This window comes from Pristiophorus japonicus, chromosome 20 (genome assembly GCF_044704955.1).
Source record: "Pristiophorus japonicus isolate sPriJap1 chromosome 20, sPriJap1.hap1, whole genome shotgun sequence".
NCBI classification, from domain to species: Eukaryota; Metazoa; Chordata; class Chondrichthyes; family Pristiophoridae; genus Pristiophorus; species Pristiophorus japonicus.
The window spans coordinates 19,944,233-19,970,291 of record NC_091996.1 but is presented as its reverse complement, the minus strand read 5'-3'; the positions used below and the strand labels follow the sequence as shown (position 1 = coordinate 19,970,291).

The window sequence follows — 26,059 nt, the reverse complement described above, 5'->3', positions numbered from 1 at the left end:
AGCAACAGAAGGGTTTGAAGGAAGATCTTTTTGGACATAAACTTCTCCATGGCTATTATGAATATTGGTTTGTGTTTTGGCCAGCAGGCAATGTGGTTTTTAAAACTGGACTTCCTCTGCTGGTTCTTGTTCTTTGTATTCTTGTTCTTATCCTTTCTCTCCCTCTCCTCTCCTTTTAAAGTGCCATAATGGAATCTAGCAAAGCTGACACAATAAAGATAGGCAAGCTGAAATTTTGATTCAAATTGACGCCTCTGGTTAGGATTATAGTGCCCTACTGCTCGACCTTCCAAACCTCTCGTCCATCTCTCCTTTAGTTATTTAGTTCAAATAGGAATATTCCAATGAACAGCAGTCAACTATCAATTCTTTTCACTGCTATGCTTCCTTGTTAAAAATTCCAATTAATAATTGAAAGTCGGGCATTAATCCATTGTAGTAAACAACTGAAAGTGCTATAGTACATAACTACCCAGATGAATGATACTGTCGGATTGATATTAGTGGGTGCATTATAATAATGTATTTTTAAAAAACCCTATTGTCAACAAAAAGACATGGAACAACATTTTCCTTAAACAGATGAAATGATAATTTAGCTACAATGGCCTCACAATTCTTGTACAAACTGAGTATAGTTAACTATGGAATAGAGAATTTTGGACACAGGGTTCTGATTTATTCAACTCTTTGGTGCTATTCCAGAGTAGTGCTTACTGTTTTATATATCATAGCTCAGGACATGCACAATCGATGGACTGGATCTGAGTCCAAACTTTCCAGCACTTTGTTTTACAGGCTGATGCTTTTAAACCACTTAGTTTGGGGTTAATTTCACTTTCCACACGATGGGCCCAAGTTTCAACTGGATTTGTTCCTATTTTTTTGGAGCAATTGTTTTTTTTGGAGTATCCTCGAAATTGCAATTCTCCACATTTAGTTTGCTCCAGTTCTAGTGAGTTAGTTTAGTTTCGTTTTAGTTCAGTTTTTTTTTTCAAACGGGGGCGTGTCCAGCCACTTACGCCTGTTTTGCAAATTTGAACTGCGAAAAGTTACTCCAAATTAAATTAGATTGGAGTAACTGTCCACTTTTGTACGCCAGGAAAAACCTTGTGTAGAGTTAAGAAATCAGCGCAGCTAGCCAGAGATGAGGGGGGGGGGTTGGGGATGGGGGACTGGTGGGGGGGGGGGGGCGGCGGGGAGGCGGATGGGAAGGGAAGGGAAGGGAAGAGAGAGCACTAAACATCTTCACTTTTAAAAATAAAGAACCATCATCAATAATCAAAGTCCCTACCTCACGGACTGCAGCACGCAGCGCCTATCCGTTCGGCTAGGGGCGGGAAATCGATCACCCAGCAGCTCACTAAAGTACGCAGCAGCATACCTTTGGCTGTTTGGCCAGGGGCTAGAGGCAGGAAAGCGCTCACCCAGCCAATATTTCTGTGCCATTGCGCATGCTCCAACGCGTATGCGCAATGCTGCCGACACTCGCAGACATGCTGGGCCCTAGCCCCACCCCCATGCCGGCTGTGTACACATAGCACGTCGATAGCTCCACTCCCCGCAGCTCAAGCTGCGCTGCGCTGACTGGAATGGAGGCCTGCAGATAGTTTAGAATAGCGAGGTACTTTTTAGGCGCACTTTTAATTCTAAAAAGTAGGCGCAAGGCTCGGAGGTGCGCCATTCTAATGAACAGTTCAAACTTGGGCCCATTATTTTTCTGAATATCAAAGCACCAGGAAACATCACTAATTGTTCTTAAACATATATTTCTATCACTGGACTGGGCAGTATATTGTGTTTAAGGAATCATAGAATAGTACAGCACAGAAGGAGTCCATTCGGTCCATCGAGCCTGTGCCGGCTCTTTTGAAGAACCATCCAGTGAGTTCTATTCCCCCGTTCTCTCCCCATATTCCTGCAATTTTTCTCCCTCAAGTATTAATTTAGTCCCTTTTTTCCACCCCATAACAATGCCACAGATTAAAGCTGAGTGGATTACGAGGTGCGGTGGGGGAAGAGAGGAGCATCAGAGCGCTCCGGCACCACACTTTGTTGTTTCAATGTACTGTGCCATCACTCCATTCAATAACTATATCATTGTTATGTATGACAAAAGTACTTAAATAAGGTAATTGTGGTGAAAGTAGCCCCCAAAATGAACATTATATGTATATTTATATCTGCAAATTCTCCATTTTGTTGACTTTTACTCATCTACTCAAATATTAATAAGCAGGAAAACAAAAGAAAGATGTCAGCTCCGGCACAGTATGTAAAGTCCACTGATCACGAACCTTGTTTCTTTGTGTGCGCCCATCACCTGTCTTATTGTCTGCAGCCATCATATTACTGCAGGAATTAACTTTATGTTCCCATTCACAAACAAAACATGAAAATTTGATGTTGCATTCCATAGATTTCAGTCCCGTTTTTTTTTTTAGCATAAAATCTTATCGTAATTTGCAGCCGTAAGATAGGAACATTAATCGATGTAAACTCATCGTCAATGCAGGATAGTTTTACATGTGTTGCATTATCAAACCAGTCAGAATATATGTGAGTTTTGCCATGTGCTGTGATTAGTTTCACTGATTGTGTCCTTGTTTTTTTTTTAAAGTGTTCTGGATTGTCTCATACATGAAAGACCAGAAAGCTCAAACAATAAACTGTAAAGTTATTTGATTTTTAACAAGGTTTTAAGCAGAATCTTACAGATTCAACTTTAAATCTAAGGTTTAAAAAAAAAATCTGTGCAGTTATGTACTTTAATTTTGAAGTATGATTATTTTTCTTTGAGGAAAAACTAGGGTTACACAAGTGGCTGTTGAGTATTATACATAATTGTTTGTATTTTGTACAATTAACTTAATTGAAAAATTTATTAAAAAATTAAAATTTCATTTGAATCTGATTTCTTTAAAGCTTAGGGCAGACTGTTCATGTGCTGCAAGCTTTCCACACTTTCGCAACTGTGAAAGAAAATCAGCAGGGAATCATTACATCTAATTACTCTGTAGTTAAATACTATAAATGGGGCGGGGGGGAGGAACCCCCTTCTAATGGGGCTTAACAGCATTCATACTGCATGAGCATTGCTTGTCTCTAAGTATTATTCGTGTTCAGGGCTACCACTAATTATTATTTTTTACATTTCCACTCTACACAGTTTTGAGCCACGTCCAAAGCCGACATCGATCCATCGCCCCCTACACGCCAAGAATCATTCTCCATGGTCCCCCCGGCTGTGGTAGGAGCCTGCAGGCAGCACTGCTTGCTCAAAAATACAGGATCGTTAATGGTGAGCACTATCTCAATTGGAGCTTTTGTCTTTATTGAACTCTTGTCCCTCCAGTTTTTGTCTTGTACATTGTGCTGTCTAAAAGCAGTGCATTTGAAACTTTACAATCTGACAGTTAATACGTGGTAAGTCAGTGGTCTGTTTATATTACATACAGCACTGCCTCCGGAGGCACCAAAACATACAACACAGAAGTGTGGCTGCTAGATCAGTGCTTCCAAGTTCGATTTTCAGTGACACAAAAGCAAAATACTGCGGATGCTGGAATCTGAAATAAAAGCAGAAAATGCTGGAAATCTCAGCGGGTCAGGCAGCATCTGTGGAGAAAAACAGAGTTAACATTTCGGGTCTGTGACCTTCATCAGAACTGGAAAAGTTGGAGATGTAACAGATTCTTGAGGAATAAAAAAGCAAAATACTGCAGATGTTGGACTCCTTAAAAATCTGTTATATCTCAAACTTTTCCAGTTCTGACGATGGGTCACTGACCCGAAACGTTAACTCTGTTTCTCTCCTCAGATGCTGCCTGACCTGCTGAGATTTCCAGCATTTTCTGTTTTTATTTTAGATTTTCAGTGACTTGTCGTAAGTATACCTTTTTGTATTTCTGTCTGCAGGAATGTAGGTTTAAATTTTTAGCCAAGCGTCTGGCTCGCACAGTTTTGTGCAATGATACCGTGTTCAGCTCAAACAGTGCTATCAATGATAAACGATAAAAGAAAAGTCCAATGCTGGAAACAGAAGAGAAGCAATGTCTTGGGAACACTATCATCTCCAAGTTCCCCTCCATGTTACACACCATCCAGACTTGGACATATATCACTGTTCCTGTGTTGTCACTGGGTCAATATCAAGCAATTTCCTACATAACGCTACTGTGGAAGCACCATCATCACAAGGACTGTAGCAGTTTAAGGAGAAGCATCATCTACCACCTTCTCAGGGTAACTAAGATGGCCAATTATTGTGGCCTTGCCAGTATTGCCCACATCCCAAGGACAAATTAAAATATGCAGTTACTTAATATAACATGCTTTATAATGCCCAACATCAATCTCAAAATCAATTTGAAAAACAGAACAAGGATCCGCAATGCTGCTTTAGATGAATGTTAAAGATCCCATGGTGGCACTATTTCAAGAACAGAAAGAAGTTCTCCCTGTGACCTGACGAACAGTGCTCCGAACAGGATTGAGAAAGAAACTGATGAACAACGGAGAAGCAAATAGGGTGAATTAGAGTCAAATTAGGTACAGAAAGAGAAATAAAAGGAGTGAAAGAAATAATGGATTAATAGAGAGAGAGAAAAGAGACAGAAAGAAAAAGTAAGAGAAAAAAATTAAAATAAAAATTTTTTAAAATCTCTCGGATCAATTTACTACCTGCAGGAGTGAGCAACATTTCATTAAAAGGGTCCTTATGTCATTAAATACCAGTCCTAACTTTCAGTGGCAAGTTTAATTTATTTTAACAGTGCAATACAACAATTTCTTGAAACTCATGGGGAAGTTGATGGCGAGTTCCGGTTTTTGCTAGGCTATCGGCGGAGCAGCACAAATCGTAGCGATTCGCAGCTCATGTCGTATCTCTTTCTTACCACAAATTGCTGTTTTTTTTACACACTAATAATGACGTGCATTTAACTTGCTGTTATTTTCCTAGCAAATTCTGGGTCATTGTTTTTGTGGGATCCTGCTGTGTTCGCATAACAAAGGTTACTCATTAATTAATTTTATGTGAATTACTTTGCTACATTACTGAGAGATTTGATCAGCTATTACATAAATGCAAGTTTTTCTCTGAATCCAGATCTTGGTTGCAGGTATGTTGCTTATCTGATGATTCAATAGTGATGTAATTTTAACCTTGTTTATCCTCTCGGCCATGCATAATTCCATTAGATTCAATTTGCACTGATCCAATCAATTTACCAGCAAGTCAATTGACAGCTTTTTTTGTGTTAAATTATTATTGAAAATTCAGATCAAATTCAGATTTGGAATCTGCCCTCCCAAATCCTTACCCCAATCCTTCATTACTTCATTTTATGCCAGCCAAATACAAATCTTTGCAGCCCAGATCTACACAAGATGCAACAAGAATGTTTTTATTTTCTGTGATGTGATATGCAAAGGAAGTGACTCATGTGGGTGGGTTATTAACTTGTCTCTTTGCTTTCAGTCTTCAGTTTTTAGTGATTTTCACACAAAAACTGACAAATTTGACTACTTCTGCAATCTTAGAATACTCTTCAAATAGCTTCTGGACTTCACTGGCCTGCTACACCTGACTGAATTTCGACAGCGGTTCGTCGATGTTCCGTGCGAGCTCCATCCTGCTTACGTCGGCTTTGTCCCTCCATGGGATGTCTCCAATCTGTTTCCTGCTATCAGGAAATATGTATCCCATAAATGACTAAAAACCAGGCCTATGTAACAGCTTTACCCTGTGTCCATTCGTGTGCACACTTTGGCTGCCGCTCTGGATCCGAGCCATTCCTTTTCCACTTATTTCTCTTCCTTTTCCTTTTATCTCTATCCCTCCCTGAGCGTGCTCTCCTGTCATGCCTCCTTTCATCTTTCCTCTCTCAGATACTCTGTCCTCCCAAATCCTTACCCTAATCCTTCATTACTCTTTGACCTTCCTGCTCTCCTGCCGCCATCCTAGGCTTGATTTCCTCTTAGATAAGCCTGCAGCTTCCCTCTGTGCCTCTCGGTATCCTATGAAGATCCCATCGAAGCACCTCCTTATGAGCAGCAACCCCAACTGTCCCCCCTGCCCTAGCCCTGCACATCGCTCTCCAGTTTCTCTCCGATCTCCACGTATGACATCTCCACGTATGACCTCTCCACGCTCATCTTGCCCATGAGACCCATCTTCAACCTCCCTTTCCTTTCCAAAGTCTTTGCATGTGTTTTCGCCTACCAAATCCGTGACCATCTTTCCCACTACTCCATGTTTGAATCCCTCCGATCAGGTTTCCGCTTCTTCCATCAGTACCGAAACGGCTCTCAACAAAGTCACAAATGACATCCTTTATGACTGTGACACTGGTAAACTATTTCTCTTGGTCCTTCTTGACGTGTCTGCAGCCTTTGACACGGTTGATCACTCCATTCTTCTCCAATGTCTCTCCACCGTCGTCCAGCTGGTGGAACTGTACTCGTCTGGTTCCATTCTTATCTAATCGTAGCCAGAGAATCACCTGCAACAGCTTCTCTTCCTGCTCCCGCACCGTTATCCCTGGTGTCCCCCAAGGATCTGTCCTTGGCCCCCTCCTATTTCTCATCTATATGCTGCCCCTTGGCGACATCATCCAAAAACACAGCGTCAATTTCCACATGTACACTGATGACACCTAGCTCTACCTCACCGCCACTTCTTTTGACCCTTCCACAGTATCTAAATTGTCAGACTGCTTGTCTGACATCCAGTTCTGGATGAGCTGAAATTTTCTCCAATTAAATATTAGGAAGACCGGCCATTGTTTTCGGTCTCCGCCACAAACTCCGTTCCCTAGCCACTGAATCCATCCCTCTCCCTAACATCTGTCTGAGACTGAACCAGACAGTTCACAACCTTGGTGTCATATTTGACCCTGAAATGAGCTTCCGACCACACATCTGCGGCATAACTAAGACTGCCTATTTCCATAGCCGTAACATCGCCCGTCTCCGTCTTTGCCTCAGCTGTCCGCTGCTGAAACCCCCATTCATGCTTTTGTTAACTCTAGATTTGACTATTCCAACGCATTCCTGGCTGATCACCCGTGTTCTACCCTACATAAACTGAGGTCATCAAAAATCGGCTGCCCATGTCCTAACTCGCACGAAGTCCCGCTCACCCATCACCCCCTGTGCTCGCTGACCTACATTGGCTTCTGGTTAAGCAATGTCTCGATTTAGAAATTCTCATCCTTGTTTTCAAATCCCTCCATGGCCTCGTCACTCCCTATTTCTGTAATCTCCTCCAGCCCCACAACCCCTCGATATGTCTGCATTCCTCTAATTCTGTCCTCTTGAGCATCCCTGATTATAATCGCTCAACCACTGGTGGCCGTGCCTTCTGTTGCCTAGGCCCCAAGCTCTGGAACTTCTTGCCTAAACCTCTCCGCCTCTCTACCTCTCTTTCCTCCTTCAAGATGCGCCTTAAACCTACCTCTTTGACCAAGCTTTTAGTCACCTGCGCTAATTTCCACTTATGTGGCTCGGTGTCAAATTCTTTAGCTCAAAATACTCCTGTGAAGCACCTTGGGACGTTTCACTATGTTAAAGCGCTATATAAATACAAGTTGTTGATTAGCTTATCCTTTGTGTGGCATCTAATATAGATGTATTTTCCCAGAACACCACCTGCAGTGACATTACAAATTGTAGCCATATACTTCTTTCCTTCCCCTCCCCTCTCCCTTTTGTGTGGGGACCTAACACTGAAGATTATTCTTTGATGTTACACTGTCAGCAACCTTTCCTCGAATTTTCACCATTCCTACATTTGTACATGGTTACCACATGTAGATTTAAATATTATTGATTCCATGACATTGTAATTAACATCTCTGTTCAAAGCTTTGATGGGTGTGCAAAAAAATAGACCTGTGCATAGCTTGCACACCCATGCTTTCGAAAAATAGCAGCTTTGCGCATGTTTCTAAATATGGGCAATAACATGCACTCAGTTAGGTAAAAATATTTGCCTATAAAACCTATTTTTGTACTAAACAACATAATACGATGCATCAAGTTGGACTAAAGTGGTATGGGACATGAGATTAACCACTTCAAGTAGAGTCAGTCTTTGTGACCCACTGCTTACAAAGTTACTATTTTTAATGATGGATACTGTAAGGGTGAACTTCAAACTACCACTCGGAGTCCGTTAGCCTTAAAGTAAATGCAGTTTTATTAATTAATTGATACAAGCTAGCAGGGGAGCTATTCCGTAAGGAACGTTCAAAGAAGTGGCTGGAGGCATTCTCCTTTATACAATTGCAGATTAAGTAATTACATAATTACGCAAATTACAATTAATACATGATTGATTGATTGGTACAGCGCTTCCTTCAGTCTGGCTTCCGTCTATAGTTTTCATTTGTATTCTATCCTTATCTTGTTATTCAGTTCAGTTTCTATGTTATCTCTCTGGTCTCTTGCCTCCTAAGGTCTTTGGCCTGTGAGCTAGAACATAGAAACATAGAAAATAGGTGTAGGAGTAGGCCATTCGGCCCTTCGAGCCTGCACCACCATTCAATAAGATCATGGCTGATCATTCAGCTCAGTACCCCTTTCCTGCTTTCTCTCCATACCCCTTGATCCCGTTAGCCGTAAGGGCCATATCTAACTCCCTCTTGAATATATCCAATGAACTGGCATCAACAACTCTCTGCGCTAGGGAATTCCACAGGTTAACAACTCTCTGAGTGAAGAAGTTTCTCCTCATCTCAGTCCTAAATGGCTTACCCCTTATCCTTAGACTATGTCCCCTGGTTCTGGATTTCCCCAACATCGGGAACATTCTTCCTTCATCTAACCTGTCCAGTCCCGTCAGAATTTTATATATTTCTGTGAGATCCCCTCTCATCCTTCTAAACTCCAGTGAATGCAGGTCCAGTCGATCCAGTCTCTCCTCATATGTCAGTCCTGCCATCCCAGGAATCAGTCTGGTGAACCTTCACTGCACTCCCTCAATATGAAGAACATCCTTCCTCAGATTAGGAGACCAAAACTGAACACAATATTCCAGGTGAGGCCTCACTAAGGCCCTATACAACTGCAGTAAGACCTTCCTGCTCCTATACGCAAATCCCCTAGCTATGAATGCCAACATACCATTTGCCGCCTTCACCGCCTGCTGTACCTGCATGCCAACTTTCAATGACTGATGTACCATGACACCCAGGTCTCGTTGTATCTCCCCTTTTCCTAATCTGCCACCATTCAGATAATATTCTGCCTTCGTGTTTTTGACACCAAAGTGGATAACCTCACATTTATCCATATTATACTGCATCTACCACGTGTTTGCCCACTCACCTAACCTGTCCAAGTCACCCTGCAGTCCTCTTCACAGCTTTCACTGCCACCCAGCTTAGTGTCATCTGCAAATTTGGAGATATTACACTCAATTCCCTCATCCAAATCATTAATGTATATTTTAAATAGCTGGGGTCCCAGCACTGAGCCCTGCGGCACCCCACTAGTCACTGCCTGCCATTCTGAAAAGGACCCATTTATCCCGGCTCTCTGCTTCCTGTCTGCCAACCAGTTCTCTATCCACATCAGTCCATTACCCCCAATACCATGTGCTTTCAATTTGCACACCAATCTCTTGTGTGGCGATTTGTCAAAAGCCTTTTGAAAGTCCAAATACACCACATCCACTGGTTCTCCCTTGTCCACTCTACCAGTTACATCCTCGAAAAATTCCAGAAGATTTGTCAAGCAGTATTTCCCTTTCATAAATCCATGCTGACTTGGACCGATCCTGTCACTGCTTTCCAAATGTGCTGCTGTTTCATCCTTAATAATTGATTCCAACATTTTCCCCACTACTGATGTCAGGCTAACCGGTCTATAATTATCGGTTTTCTCTTTCCCTCCTTTCTTAAAAAGTGGTGTTACATTAGCTACCCTCCAGTCCATAGGAACCGATCCAGAGTTGATAGACTGTTGGAAAATGATCACCAATGATCACCACTATTTCTAGGACTATTTCCTTAAGTACTCTGGGATGTAAACTATCAGGCCCCGGGGATTTATCGGCCTTCAATCCTATCAATTTCCCTAACACAATTTCCCGCCTAATAAGGATTTTCTTCAGTTCCTCCTTCCCACTAGACCCTCGGTCCCCTAGTATTTCTGGAAGGTTATTTGTGTCTTTCTTCATGAAGACAGAACCAAAGTATTTGTTTAACTTCTAGTAAGAATGTTCCCACACTTTGCCAACAAGGTTCCATTTTAGAATCTGTTAGCTCCATTTTAAAATAGCACAATATTATAAAGAATTGTAATTTACCTCTTCAATCCCTTCTGTTGGTCCCTGATTATTTCTAAATAATCAGCCACCCACATATATGTTCTAAGCCATCTGCCGGAAATGGTGATCAAATCCATTTCCATCGCTCGTAGTTCCGTCTTTTAACGGAGTCTTTACATACTACCCCTGACCATATTCTACTTATATTTGTTTTTGTACATACAGAGTATAAGCTCGGGGGAACCATGTGGTTCTATAATCCCTTGGATCTTACACATCAGACACAGTTGGATTACGATACATATCCCTACCACTACTATTATTATCACAATCGGGTGCCACGTCAATTTGAGGACTGTGTAGGCTTTAGGTGATCAGCCCTTAAAAATGTCCCACCAGTGGTGAACCGTGAAGTCACTTAGTTCTTCCGTCACTCGGGATAAGTTCTTGTTTTGTGTAACTCATTAAGACCTTTTGTCTGAGTAACCATTCCCTTTCTTCGCCCAGATACTTGGTCACCTGAATGTGTTTTTCAAAAAGGCCCTTAACTTTCTCAAGTCCACTCCCGGGGGTAGTACTGATAGTCCTCTGGTGCTTCTGTGCTATGCAATATTCTTCCATTGTCCTATTTGGTAGGACTTGGTTGTTTTAACGTCGAAGATGACATATATTTCCTTCCGACACTCATTTACCAGAGGTTCCAATCGCTCTGCGTTCAAGTATACCATGTGGGTACTGGTTACACATAGTAGTTTTGTCCGATTTTATGTATTATGGTATCGTTTAAGGGTCGCAGCTGCCATTCACAAACCCCTGCCGTGCCTTCCATGCTGCATGGTTCCACCACTGGTGTATGTAGCGGGCATACTTGCCCGAATGGCCACTTTACACAGTCCATCCCTTCGTGCGTTTTATTTTTCAGGTCTATCTATTTTCCGTAAAACCGTGGCTTCCATAAGTTTTTACCGAATAGCTGTGGTAGGGTCACAAACTCTCAGCATATCTGACTGTTAGTAACATTAGCCAACAACATAGTCATATTACATCCCTCTTTATCACATCACGTATGCTTCATATCTGGCCTGAGTGTTAGATTTAGTTGGTCAAACTGAAACGGTTTAGCCCATTGTGGGGCATTGGCCGATACCTGTTGCTGTTCCCAGCTAGTTTTGTTTGCCCACTGCCATATCATTTTGTCTCACAGCCATCCCTGCAGGCTATTGGCCTGTAAGGGTTCCTACCACACATCTGACAGCCTTCTGGCATCTTTAGTCAATTGTCCTGCTTTTTGTATTTTATTCTGCAGCGTCTCGCTATCCATTGAATTTAATGCTCCTAGTCCTGTTCCTAACCTTCCTAGTACTGTATAGAAACATAGAAAATAGGTGCAGGAGTAGGCCATTCGGCCCTTTGAACCTGCACCACCATTCAATAAGATCATGGCTGATCATTCACCTCAGTACCCCTTTCCTGCTTTCTCTCCATACCCCTTGATCCCTTTAGCCGTAAGGGCCATATCTAACTTCCTCTTGAATATTTCCAATGAACTGGCATCAACAACTCTCTGCAGTAGGGAATTCCACAGGTTAACAACTCTCTTGAGTGAAAAAGTTTCTCCTCATCTCAGTCCTAAATGGCTTACCCCATATCCTTAGACTAAGTGCCCTGGTTCTAGACTTCCCCTACATCGGGAACATTATTCCTGCATCTAACCTGTCCAGTCCTGTCAGAATTTTATATGTTTCTATGAGATCCCCTCTCATCCTTCTAAACACCAGTGAATACAGGCCCAGTCGATCCAGTCTCTCCTCATATGTCAGTCCTGCCATCCCAGGAATCAGTCTGGTGAACCTTCGCTGCACTCCCTCAATAGCAAGAACGTCCTTCCTCAGATTAGGAGACCAAAACTGAACACAGTATTCCAGGTGAGGCCTCACTAAGGCCCTGTCCAACTGCAGTAATACCTCCCTGCTCCTATACTCAAATTCCCTAGCTATGAAGGCCAACATACCATTTGCCTTCTTCACCGCCTGCTGTATCTGCATGCCAATTTTCAATGAATGATGAACCATGACACCCAGGTCTCGTTGCACCTCCCCTTTTCCTAATCTGCCACCATTCAGATAATATTCTGCCTTGTGTTTTTGCCACCAAAGTGGGTAACCTCACATTTATCCACATTATACTGCATCTGCCATGCGTTTGCCCACTCACCTAACCTGTCCAAGTTACCCTGCAGCCTCTTAGCGTCCTCTTCACAGCTCACACCGTCACCCAGTTTAGTGTCATCTGCAAACTTGGAGATATTACACTGAATTCCTTCATCTAAATCATTAATGTATATTGCAAATAGCTGGGGTCCCAGCACTGAGCCCTGCGGCACCCCACTAGTCACTGCCTGCCATTCTGAAAAGGACCCGTTTATCCCGACTCTGCTTCCTGTCTGTCAACCAGTTCTCTATCCACGTCAGTACATTACCCCAATACTATGTGATTTAATTTTGCACAACAATCTCTTGTGTGCGACCTTGTCAAAGCCTTTTGAAAGTCCAAATACACCACATCCAGTGGTTCTCCCTTGTCTACTCTACTAGTTACATCCTCAAAAAATTCCAGAAGATTTGTCAAACATGATTTCCCTTTCCATGCTGACTTGGACTGATCCTGTCACTGCTTTCCAAATGCGCTGCTATTTCATCTAGTATATCTCGCCGATTACGAGCTTTGGTTATCTTTAGGGCAAGATCCGGGTTCTTATAATACCTGGGTACCATCTTTCGGTCATACTGTATATTTATTGTTAAATTTATTATTGAAGGGGCTATCAGTGTGCTCAGACATGTATCGTGCAGCCTTTGTAAGTGTGGCATCTGTTCCTGGTTTGGACGGGGATATTTTAGACTTAGCATGATCAGCCATGGACCCCTCCCACCAAACAGTGAATTATTCATACACATCACCCAGTCTCCGTCTCCCAAGGTTGCCTGTCTCCACTCTGTACTATCGGTATACTCCGTTTTGTTAGTATTCCAGGCTTCTTTCCGTATTTTGGTTATATTCTGGGGGAGTATTATCACAACCTCGCTTACACATTATCATAGGACCGTCGGCCACCCATGTAAAGTTGAATGTTACATTCTCATTCTCATGGGTGATCAGTATAAAATTGCCAGAGACTGGTGCCGAATAGGTCCATCGTCTACAGTCAAACGTTAAATCAAAAACATGACATTCAATTCCCGCGGGGCATGTATAGTTTCCCTGGGTTGTTTTTTGGTGGGCCTTCCACATAAAATAACGTCTACGTCCTTTTCCTTCTAACTGTGGAGGCACTAGGAGGGCCAGGGCGGCCCTAACCCAGTTGCCACCAGCACTATCCACAGGTTCATCCCTTTGTTTTCTGGCCTGCTTCCTTATCGGATGCTTCCATGGTCGCCGGGTACACCGTCACTATCGGTTAAAACAGACGGGGGTTGTTTAGTGGTATATGGTTTTACCTGTGTCCAGTGCTTCCATCTAATCCCAGTGGGCTCCTGTAGACAAACACAAGTATCACTCGTCATTAGTACCGAATATGGCCCCATCCATCGGGGCTCCATTCCCTTTTGCATCCCTGTTACCTTTATCATGACATGTTCTCCTATTTTAGGTAGTGTCTCAGGTCTCATTGCCTCATTTTGGATTTCTAGATCTCGTACCTGCTGTTTGTTTTAACTTCTTTATTCATAGCCTGCACCTCTTGGTTTAGCTAGACCAAGTACCGCCTTAGCCTATCCTGAATTGGTCCTGCTTCACATGTCCCTCCGGCTACGTCCTCTGGTAGTCTCATAGCCCGTCCAGTCATCAGCTCACAAGGTGTTAGCCCCGTGGATCGACCTGGGGTGGCTCTGAGCCGCATTGCTTTGGACAGGGCCGTTTTTAAGGTCCTATTCATTCTTTCCACCATTCCTGAACTTTGGGGATGATATGTTATGTGGTACCTCTGTTTGATTCCCAATAGGGCACGTTTCTTTCATTATTTTGCCCGTGAAATGTGTCCCATTGTCTGAATCTATCTGTAGGGGTACTCCCCACCGAGGTATCACCTCGCTAGCCAGGATTTGCGTTACCGTCAGAACGAAGAAGTCCCTGGTAGCGAAGGCTTCCACCCACCGGGTGAACTGGTCTATGATTACCAGACAATACCTTTTTCCCTTATCCTCTGGTAGGGGGCCGGTGAAGTCGATCTGTAAATTCTTCCAAGGTCCCTGTGACCTTGGCTGATGTCCCATTCGTACCTTGCATCCCCTGCCTACATTATGTTGCCTACACAAATAATGCACCTTTGCCATCATTTAGCTACATCCTTCCCCATTCCTGGCCACCACCAGTACTGCGAGAGCAGGTACAGCGTGTTACTTCTCCCGGTATGTGTTATCCCGTGATATAATGTTAGTAGTTGTTGCCTACAACATTGTGGTGCCACAACTTGCCCCCGGAGACCCCATACCCCTATGTCACCCTTTTGGTGAGCCCTGTGCTTACTTTTTGTTTTACTCCATTCATGTCTTTCTTCCTGATCGGCACTATGGTGGACCTGTGCTATATTTATGTCAGTCTGAACACTTAGCCTTAAATTCTGGCTCTGGCTTCTGTTCAGCTGCCGCTCGTTTGGTTGCGAGGTCTGCAAACCGATTCCCCAAGGTGGGTAGGTCTTGGGGGTGCGTGTTGCCCTTGCTGGTTAGTTTTGTGTGTGCTTTTACCTTGATTACCGCTGCTTCCCATGGCTGCTTTGCTGCTTTCACTAGCCTTTCTACTAGCTTTCCATGTTTTACCACCTCTCCAGTAAATGTCACATACTCTCGTCGTGACCAGGCTGCCATATAGTCATGAACCACCCCGAAAGCGTATCGACTATCTGTATATATGTTTACTCGCTTTCCTTTAGCTGACTCTAGAGCCTATATAAGGACCACCAGTTCTGCCACTTGAGCTGACTTGTCTCCTGGGAGCACTCCGGCCATTATTGTCTCTCCCTCCTGTGTTACTACCGCCCACCCAGTATGGGCTTCTCCATCAATGTATTTTCTGGATCCGTCCACATATAAATTCTCATCTGGGTTGTCCAATGGTTCTTCCTTTACCCCACTATCCGTTTCCTCCTCTACTTGTTCCCTACAAGCTATGTTCCTCCCCTTCTGTCAGCACCTCGCTAGCGGGGTTAACTCCATTCTGCTTTTTTATTATTACTGACTTGTCTTTGGGCAGCAATACGGCCTCCCACTTAGCCTTTTGGCTGTCCGAGACCGACCGCAGCTTTCCAGTATTTAGTAATTCTACCAGGGTATGTTGTGTGTGCAAGATAGTCTGTCCCATCATCACTACTGGTTCGCTTACTTTGTCCGGCCAAGCTGCACAGTCCAAGGCGGCCACACATCAGGGCATCCCACTAACCACTTGGTCTTTCTTCGTCGAGTAGTAGGTTATAGGTCTCTGCCAGCCCCCATGTTCCTGCATTACCACGGTGGAATAGCTTCCATCATCCTGATCACAATAAAGGTGGAAAGATTTATTGGGATCTGGCAGTCCAAGGGCGGGGGCCGACATCAGAGCTCTTTTTAGTTCACCATATGCCTCTTCCGGTTCTGGTCCCCAATCTATCTTCTGTCGGGGTCCCCCGGTTCCTTTAATTAATTTCTGTATGGGTTCCGCTATCGTTATGTATTGAGGTATAAAATTCGGACTATAATTAAAGAGTCCTAATACCTTCCTTACTCCCCTGGTTTACAATGTTCGGGTAACATTCTGTTACCCACTCATCTTGTGGCTTCAAGATAAACGCTCCTGACACTCGGATGCTGCCCCCTAGGGGCTGCTTTACGTAGTTGCTGTACCCTTATTAGCCCATAGGGGGTTAATTCAGTCATTTAATTTGGTGTGGTGCGTAACCTCATTAGTATCGTGGGTAGTAATTCTGGCCAGGATTGTCTGGTTTCCTGTATTCAAAAACAAAGTGATAGTTTATAAACTACCTTAACATACAAGTGCTCGCAATTCAAGTTCTCGCAAATCATTTCCAAGGCTACTTCCATATCTTATCTCATCTCCCCCAAACAGCTTTTCTGTCTCTCATCAGAGAAAATGACATTTTTAGATTGTTTCCAAACTTTTTTAGTTTTTTTTTCCTACACTGTTTGGTATTATTTCTTTTAAAAAGGTTTCCAAACCCAAGATTTTCCAAAACAACCAAAATGTTTATCAAGGAGAATCACCTAAAATATCTCAAAATCCCAATTCAAATACTGTACTGCCAATTTTTTATTTAAATCTCTTTTACTAAGCTAGAAGCTTTCACGTCATTTAAAATAAGATTAACTAGGGCAATGCTTCCCCCAACCTATAGCCTTGAGAAACCCACGCAGGCTTTTAAAAAAAAAAGGCATTTAGTATCTTTCAACCCAATGTAATCAATGATTACATGTTTTCTTTTGACAAGTAAATGAGTGGGTCGGAATTTTTTTTAAAAACGAGATCATGCATTTTTTTTACTGTAATCCAATTAGAACGTCCAAGAGCTGAAGCTTCTGCGTCGGTTCTATTTTCTTTTTTTTAGATATATCTTTTGTTAAACAAACCCATCCTTTGTGCATTTCATCGATCCGTAAATCATAATCAAAATAAATCCGCATCTGTGTTTCTAACTTAAAATGTGATTCAATTCTAGGTAAACAATTAATATAAAACTTCCCACATCCATGATAAAAGGGTTAACCAGCTAGCTTCTGCACAGAAATGGGTGGAGCTTAAACAAACATAACAGACACTTTATTTTAAAGACAGACATTCACACCAACTTTCATTCAACAAAGCTTATTTACTTTTTTTTTATTAGTTTTTTTTTAGCAACTTATTTTCTGGTTCCTTTGTTTTTCTTCGTCAATCTCTGTTCCAACCGACCGGTGGGCGTCATTCTCAAACTACTCACTTCTACTCTTAATCTCCGTAATTGTAGGCACTGACTTATTACCATTAATCCTGCTTTGGCTGTTTTCTTATTTTTTCTGTTTCTCTCTACACCTATCTTTCCACTCCTCCTTCTTTTCTCCTTGCATTTGTGAAACACACTATAACCGCCTCCCTCCTTTTGTTTCCCTTTGCAACCACCAGTTGAGTTTCCAGAGTATCTTTTTTTTCCTTTATCTTATCCTTCCTTAACCATTTTCCTATTAACCTTTTCATATTTATCTCTCAGAAACTCTTCTGGTAGTTTATACCTCACCCCTCCACGGGCCTTGGCAGTTTCCTTTGCCCTTTCTCACATCGGGTAATTTTCCCCAGTTCCCGTTTTTCCGCCTTTACTTATACTGAATCTTTTTCCGCCTTTACTTATGCGGAACCTTGTTTCTGGCTGGATAGCTAGTCTGCCCTCACCGAGGATTCCCAGGTATCTCGTATAAGTACTTATTCTCCCGACACACGTATTTACTTACAGTGCCCTGACGCGCCCCTCAACTGGATTTACCGGCTACACGGACTCTGCTTCAGATTCGTTGGATGTCTGGCCGGGCCTCTTGGGAGGAGAATTTCTCAAGGCAATTCTCTACTCACTTGGTTTTAGGTTGGTTCGGCTTTCAAGTCGAATTTGCCCGTCCAGCAGACCCTGCTCGCAGCACCAAGGAATGTAAGGGTTAACTTCAAACCACCACTCGGAGTCCATTAGCCTTAAAATAAATGCAGTTTTATTAATTAATTGATACAAGCTAGCAGGGTAGCTATTCCGTAAGTAACGCTCAAAGAAGTGGCTGGAGGCATTCTCCTTTATACAATTTCAGATTAAATCATTATGTAATTACGCAAGTTATAATCAATACATGATGATTGATTAATACATTATTGATTGATACAGCACTTCCTTCAGTCTGGCTTCCGTCTATACTTTTCATTTGTATTCTATCCTTATCTTGTTATTCAGTTCAGTTTCTATGTTATCTCTCTGTTCTCTTGTCTCCCAAGGTCTTTGGTCTGTGGGCTAGAACGTTTGCTTCTCGTAGGAATATTCCCACACTTTGCCAACAAGGTTCCATTTTAGAATCTGTTAGTTCCATTTAAAAATGGCACAATATTATAAAGAATTGTAATTTACCTCTTCAGATACCCAGCTGACACTGCCCGATTGGATTTAACTGCTGTGCTATTTATAAATTTTGAATAATGAATGTAAGAAAAAAAACTTGCATTTATTTAACACCTTTCATAGCCTTAGGATGTCCCAAATCACTGTACAGCCAATTAACTATTTTTGAAGTGTTATGTAGGCCAACACAGCAGCCAATTTGTGCAGCAGTTAATCGGTTTTGGTATAGATTGAGGTAAATGTTGGCCATGACACCAGAAGAACGCCTCTGCTCATCAAAGAATGCTATGGGATCTTTTTATGTCCACTTGAACAGACATATGGGGCCTTGGTTTAACCTCTCATTCGAAAAATGGCACCTCTGACAGTGCAGCACTCTCTCAGTACTGCACTGGTCAGCCTAGATATGTGCTCAACTTCAGCAGTGCAGCTTGAATCCAGAACCTTCTGACTCAGAGGCGAGAATGGAACCACTAAATATATACAAGAGTTGAATGTTTCTTGAGTTAAAACTTAATTAGAATAAAAATGTATCATTTAAAATGTTATTTTTGTGTTAAAATACATTTTCAGTATTGATGTGGTCTTGTTGAATACTTTTTTTTTCATTCATTCATTCATGGGATGTGGGATTCGCTACAAGACCAGCATTTATTGCCCATCCCTTATTCCCCTTGAGAAGGTGGTGCTGAGCTGCTTTCTTGAACCATTGCAGTCCGTATGGTGAAAGCGTTCCCACAATACTGTTAGGGAGGGAGTTCCAGGATTTTGACCCAGCGATGATAAAGGAACGATGATATATTTCCAAGCCAGGATGGTGTGTAACTTGGAGGTGGTGGTGTTCCCATGCACCTGCTGCCCTTGTCCTTCTAGGTGGTAGAGGTCGAGGGTTTTGGAGATGCTGTCGAAGAAGCCTTGGCGAGATGCTGCAGTGCATCTTGTAGATGGTACACACTGCAGCCACGGTGCACCGGTGGTGGGGGGAGTTAATGTTTAAGGTGGTGGATGGAGTGCCAATCAAATGGGCTGCTTTGTCCTGGATGGTGTCAAGCTGCTTGAGTGTTGCTGGAGTTGCACTCATCCAGTCAAGTGGAGAGTATGCCATCGCACTCCAGACTTGTGCCTTATAGATGGTGGGAAGACTTTGGGGAGTCAAGAGGTGAGTCACTCGCTGCAGAATACGCTGTTTTTGGTCAATGGTGACCCCCAGGATGTTGTGGCTGTACTTTGATGAAAAGTTTATAAAGACTATTGGCATGGTAGCTGCATAGGACAGGAATTAGATGCTGATCAAATGATTTGGATGTAACGAACATAATATGTGCAATCTGCGCAAGAAAGTCTTTACTTTTAAGAGTTTACAGATAAAGGTATTCAGTTTAAAATTATTCATATAATGATTTGGTGTTTCAATATATATTTATTTATTAAGCATTTAGTTATATATAATGTCAGTTGTCTGATTGTTCTATTTCTGGAATTTTGCTTCTAATCATGCTCTTAATTAAAAAGAATACTTGTTTTTCTAGTTTCCTGTGGACAGCTACTGAAGGAGTCTGTTGCTGCTGAGACAAGATTCGGCGAAGCCATTAAACCCTATGTTGAAAGTAGGCAGCCAGGTAAGGTTCCTGACCCCCCTACTGATAGTGTTCTGATATTGAACAAAGGGCAAGATTCAGACACCACCAGAGCTTTTCTCCCTCGTTATTAACAGGGAGTTCAGGAGACATTGAACAACTGAATATCTCAGAGTGAGATCCGCAGGGACTTCCCCTGCACTTCCCTCTAGCCCTTGCTTAGAGCATGTTTGTACTAGCTGAAGGCAGAGAAGGGTTACTGAATAATTTACTAACTGATTAATAGACTCACATGGGTATAATTAGGACAGGCATAGGCAGCAGCTACAGTAACCAGTACAGTGCTTAAGGGAGCTGGAGGCTGCTTTAGCTTCGCCTGAAAGAAAGTTTCTGGGGCGCTGCTGTTTGAAGATGAGTCAGGAGGAGAGCAGAGCCCCTGCTCTTTTGAAGTGGAAATAGGACAGTTTGAATCTGTCGAGTTTAATTTTTCAGAGGTGCAATGGATCCTGTGGTGCAACACACTTTCCTTTTTTGTCAAAAAAAGTTTTTTTAATAATGTTATTTTGCGAATGTAAAGTTTATTCTTTAAATATATGAAACAAACTTTCAAAAAAAAATCAGCAGTAGCTAACAGTGTAAAATTATATTAAAATGTGTTGTTAAATCCCATTTCTTATCCTTTATCACCCCTTGCTGATATATATCCTTCTCCAGATGGGCTTATGGGGTGGTCTGCAAGCTCATTTTAAAGTTCAGCTATTCAAGTGGGATGAGATGAGCAGGTCTCACCATACTCTTTATAGTAAACCATTTTCAACAGTGCTGCAATGCAACATTATTGAAACTTAAAATATTCAAATTTTTAACTTCTTAAAATATAAGTTAATAATTGAAATTAGTTTTACCAATTGAATTGTAGTCATATATTTTTCATCATGGAATAATATATACATCTTTGGTACCAAATATCATTTAGTATTCAAATAACATTTTCTGTTGATCCTGAACATTAAAAAAATTATTACGTTATACAGGGTATTAGTGTGTATCAGATATCCTTGGTTTATAGGGGCAATAACTAATTTTGCCCTTATACATTGAAAGTCAACTGTCCTTATTCAGTTTGACGTGATAAAAAAAATTCCCCTGGTGTAACCTCAAAAGCAGTGACCTGCACCGCTAAAACAACTACTGTTAATTCTCAATTAGCAGATTAAATAACTATTAACCCAACAATACCCAATGTGTCAATTTATAGGGCCCAAGTTTCCACACGATAAAAAACGGGCGCCCCTCCGAGCTGGGCGCCCGTTTTTCGCGCCTAAAACGGCGGCGGAAAGAAAACGCGTGATTCTGGAGCGCCCTGCAGCTCCTTGTCTGTTTGGCGCGGCGCCCAGGGGGGCGGAGCCTACACTCGCGCCAATTTTGTAAGTGGGAGGGGGCGGGTACCATTTAAATTAGTTTTTTTCCTGCCGGCAACGCTGCGCGTGCGCGTTGGAGCGTTCGCACACGCGCAGTGTGAAGGAAACATTGGCACTCGGCCATTTTTGTAGTTCTTTGTAGCTGTTTAATTTTTGAAAATTTTTTAATAAAAGCACATTGCCCTCAGCACATCAGCACTGAGAAGGCTGCAGGAAGCCTCAGAAAGTTGAGGCAGCCGTTTCCCTCCCCCTCCCCGCCCGCCATCGGGAACGAACGGCTTTCTCCTCCCCCCTCCCCCCCCCCCCCCCATGGGAACAAACGGTTTTCTCCCCCGCGGGAACGAACGATGCTGAAGCACTTTCACACAGGTAGGAAGATGGTTTATTTAATCTTTTCTTTGCTTATAAATGTTTATTCAGGTTGGATTTATTTGTATAATATTTGTAGAAGTATAAATAAGGATTTATTATAGAATTTAATGACTTCCCCTTCCCCCCCCCCCACCTCGTTCTGGACGCCTAATTTGTAACCTGCGCCTGATTTTTTAATGTGTAGAGCAGGTTTTTTCAGTTCTACAAAAATCTTCACTTGCTCCATTCTAAGTTAGTTTGGAGTACATTTTCACTGTGGAAACTTTGAAATCAGGCGTCAGTGGCCGGACACGCCCCCTTTTGAAGAAAAAATTCTGTTCCAAAGTGGAACTGTTCTAACTGACTAGAACTGCAGAAAAAAAAATGTGGAGAATTGCGATTTCTAAGATACTCCGTTCTCCACCAGTTGCTCCTAAAAATCAGGTGCAAATCATGTGGAAACTTGGGCCCATAGTCTTTAACTGTTAATTGGTATTTATTACTCTGATGTTCCTGGAGGTTGCTGTGATTTTTTTTTTGTGTTCTGTAATTGTGCTTGTCATGGTGAGAAGATTACCCAATGTGGGGAATGGAATATAAAATGTAATTTTCATAAGATTTTACAGACTGGTTTTGATAATACTATCGATTCAATCCATCAACACTAAAAGACATCAAGCACATTTGGAAATCAAAATATCAAGACAGTTGATATGTCTTTTGACTGGCTTGCTAAATCTATGTTATGCTTTATTATTGAGCCCTGTAATTCCTGTGAGTTTGCTAAGTGTGCTAAATTTGAGGCACATTGCATCCTGAGGATTCTTACTCACCGAAAACTTGGTTGAGACAACCCAAATTTGTTTTAATTTAGGGCCCTCGACTGCAATCGGGCAGAGAAAATTGTCATCCAATCAATGTGGTCGATTTTTATTCCTGGGAGGGAACGCGGCTTAGCAAGTGGCAGCCCGTCTGGGAGCAATAGCAGGGAGGCTCAGACGATTTTAACGGCCAGGTCTTATCAGCATGCTGCTTGTCGACTTCCCAACCAAAATGGCTGGGAGGTTAGTGGGAATCGGATGCCCGGCTGTTAAAATCGGGGGGACTCAAATTCCGCCACAAGGCTCCTTCAGAAACGGCCCCGGCACAAGATAAGTGGATCGGAGGAGTCAGACAGGGTAACCACAGCTGAAAGGAGGTAGTCCCGGTACAGGGGAGGCCCAAGGTTTCCTTGTGGGACTCAGAGGAGCTCTTTAAAGCAGTGAATTCGGCTTCCATTGTCTATCTTCCCTTTTTCTCCTGCCATTGGTTGACTTCCATTGGGCTGCTCCCCATACCATATTTTTATTTTTATTTGTTCTCAGAATGTGGGCACCTCTGGTAAAGTGGAATTTATTGTCCATCCCTTGAACAACTGAGGCACTTGCTAGGTCACTTCAGAAGGCATTATGGGCCAAACCAGTAGTGTAGAACACAGTCTTTTGTAGGCCAGACCAGGTAGAGGTGGCAGATTCCCTTCCCTGAAGGATGTTAGTGAGGCAGATGAGTTTTTACAACAATACACCAATTTTCATGGTTACTTTTTCTGGTACCAGCTAACAAATGACCAGATTTATTCAATTCAATTTAATAACTTGCTATGGTGAGATTTAAGTCTTGTGAATTTTGGGTTGCTAGTACAGTACCATAATCACTACACTACCACAGCAAATTATTGGCTGATTTGGAAATTGGCTGAGCGGCAGGAGACTTAAAATAGTAATGGCAGGATGTGACTAGTGATGTCCCGTAAGTATCTGTGTTGGGGCCTCAACTATTCATCATATTTATTAATGACTTTGATGAAAGACACATATCCAAGTTTGCCAATGACACAAAGATAGGCGGCATTGTAAGCAGCGTAGATGGAAGCATAAAATTACAAAGCAATATTAATAGTTTAAGTGAATGGGCAGAACTGTAGCAAATGGATATCAATGTAGCTGTAAGGATAGAACTGAGTACTTTCTAAATGGTGAAAAGCTAGAAACAGTGGTGGTCCAAAGAGACTTGGGGCTTCATGTATATAGATCATTAAAATATAATGGACAGGTACAAATAATGAAAAAGGCTAATGGAATCCTGGCCTTTCTAGCTTGAGGACTAGAATACAAGTGGGGTAGAAGGTATGCTACAGCTATACAAAGCCCTGGTTAGACCACACCTGAAGTACTGTGAGTAGTTCTGTGCACCACACCTTAGGAAGGATATATTGGCCTTGAAGGGACTGCAGTGTTGATTTACCAGAATGATACCTGGATTCCAAGGGTTAAATTACGAGGAGAGATTACACAAACTTGTGTTGTGTAGGATTAAGGGGTGATTTGAGCGAAGTTTTCAAGATATTAAGGGGAATTGATTGGGTAGATAGACAGAAACTATTCCTGCTGGTTGGGGAGTCTAGGACTAGGGCGCATAGTCTAAATATTAGAGCCAGGCTTTTTAGGAGTGAAGTTAGGAAACACTTCTACACGCAAAGGATGGTAGAAGTTCGAAACTCTCTTCCGCAAATGGCAATTGATGCTAGATCAATTGTTAATATTAAATCTGAGATTGATAGATTTTTGTTAACCATAAGTTTTTAAGGAAAGTGGGTATATGAAGTTCACTGATCAGCCTTGATTTCATTGAATGGCGGCTGTAATGTATACACCTGTATGAGTATGCTCACAGGTTTGTAGAGCTTTGGAATTGTGAGTGGCTTAGCCAGTGACATGATGTTCACAAGACTCAATAAAACCCCAGTCAGTTGGGTCTAGGTCATCCACGATGAGGCATGCAGTTGTGAGCCTAGTGGATGAACTGGTACTGTGTAGTGTGATTGTTAAACCTTTGTTAACAAACCAACTAGTTCTTAATAGCAATGTATTGCTATGAATTCTTAAGCAAAGAACCCATGAAGCAAATACATTACAGCGGCTGTTCCTATGTTTCTACGCCCTAATTGTATAAGAGATGTACTTTATGCCCCATGGTACCAATACACGTGGTTAGACATCTTGATCTGAGATGCTTTGGGTCTTACAGAACATGCTGGACACTCACTATATACAGCCACCAGAGAAAAATTCACAAAGCTCATCCTAGTCATAACCAGTGAATACAAGTCTCCCTAAAACTTGCAAATCCTTCTAACTTGTCAAATCAGGGCACATATGATCAGTTCCAACATTTAACCTATCTACAAAGACCACTTCAAGTAATGCCAAAGGTGGCCTTTATGCCATTTGCTTTCTTAACCGCCTGCTGTACCTGCATGCCAACCTTCAATGACTGATGTACCATGACACCCAGGTCTTGTTGCATCTCCCCTTTTCCTAATCTGTCACCATTCAGATAATAGTCTGTCTCTCTGTTTTTACCACCAAAGTGGATAACCTCACATTTATCCACATTATACTTCATCTGCCATGCATTTGCCCACTCACCTAACCTATCCAAGTCACTCTGCAGCCTCATAGCATCCTCCTCGCAGCTCACACTGCTACCCAACTTAGTGTCATCCGCAAATTTGGAGATACTACATTTAATCCCCTCGTCTAAATCATTAATGTACAGTGTAAACAGCTGGGGCCCCAGCACAGAACCTTGCGGTACCCCACTAGTCACTGCCTACCATTCTGAAAAGTCCCCATTTACTCCTACTCTTTGCTTCCTGTCTGCCAACCAGTTCTCAATCCATGTCAGCACACTACCCCCAATCCCATGTGCTTTAACTTTGCACATTAATCTCTTGTGTGGGACCTTGTCGAAAGCCTTCTGAAAGTCCAAATATACCACATCAACTGGTTCTCCCTTGTCCACTCAACTGGAAACATCCTCAAAAAATTCCAGAAGATTTGTCAAGCATGATTTCCATTTCACAAATCCATGCTGACTTGGACCTATCATGTCACCTCTTTCCAAATGCACTGCTATGACATCCTTAATAATTGATTCCATCACTTTACCCACTACTGAGGTCAGGCTGACCGGTCTATAATTCCCTGTTTTCTCTCTCCCTCCTTTTTTAAAAAGTGGGGTTACATTGGCTACCCTCCACTCGATAGGAACTGATCCAGAGTCAAGGGGGAAGGATCTTAAGGAAGAAAGTAATAAGAAAATTAAAAATAAAATACTTTGCTAAACCACTAAAATATTTATATTCCATTCAAATGCTAACATTCCTTTTTCTTGTTTGGCCCAAGAGTTGTCATACTTTTAATCCAAAGTCAAGGTATCAGAAATACAACAATCAACTTTGAGTAATGTATTTATTTTATATAAATTTTTACTTCCATTT

The 26,059-nt window shown here is 42.2% G+C and overlaps 1 protein-coding gene across 4 annotated transcripts in view; it reads left to right on the top strand.

Annotated features, from left to right (window-relative positions):
* Window positions 1-26,059, top strand: part of ak8 (adenylate kinase 8) — a 239,681-nt gene that overhangs the window by 103,582 nt on the left and 110,040 nt on the right. For all 4 annotated transcript variants that reach the window (XM_070863870.1, XM_070863869.1, XM_070863873.1 and 1 more), the window contains 2 exons: window positions 3,170-3,301; window positions 19,919-20,008. In XM_070863870.1, the coding sequence (XP_070719971.1) occupies window positions 3,170-3,301; window positions 19,919-20,008 (222 nt within the window). The remainder of the gene's footprint in view (window positions 1-3,169; window positions 3,302-19,918; window positions 20,009-26,059) is intronic.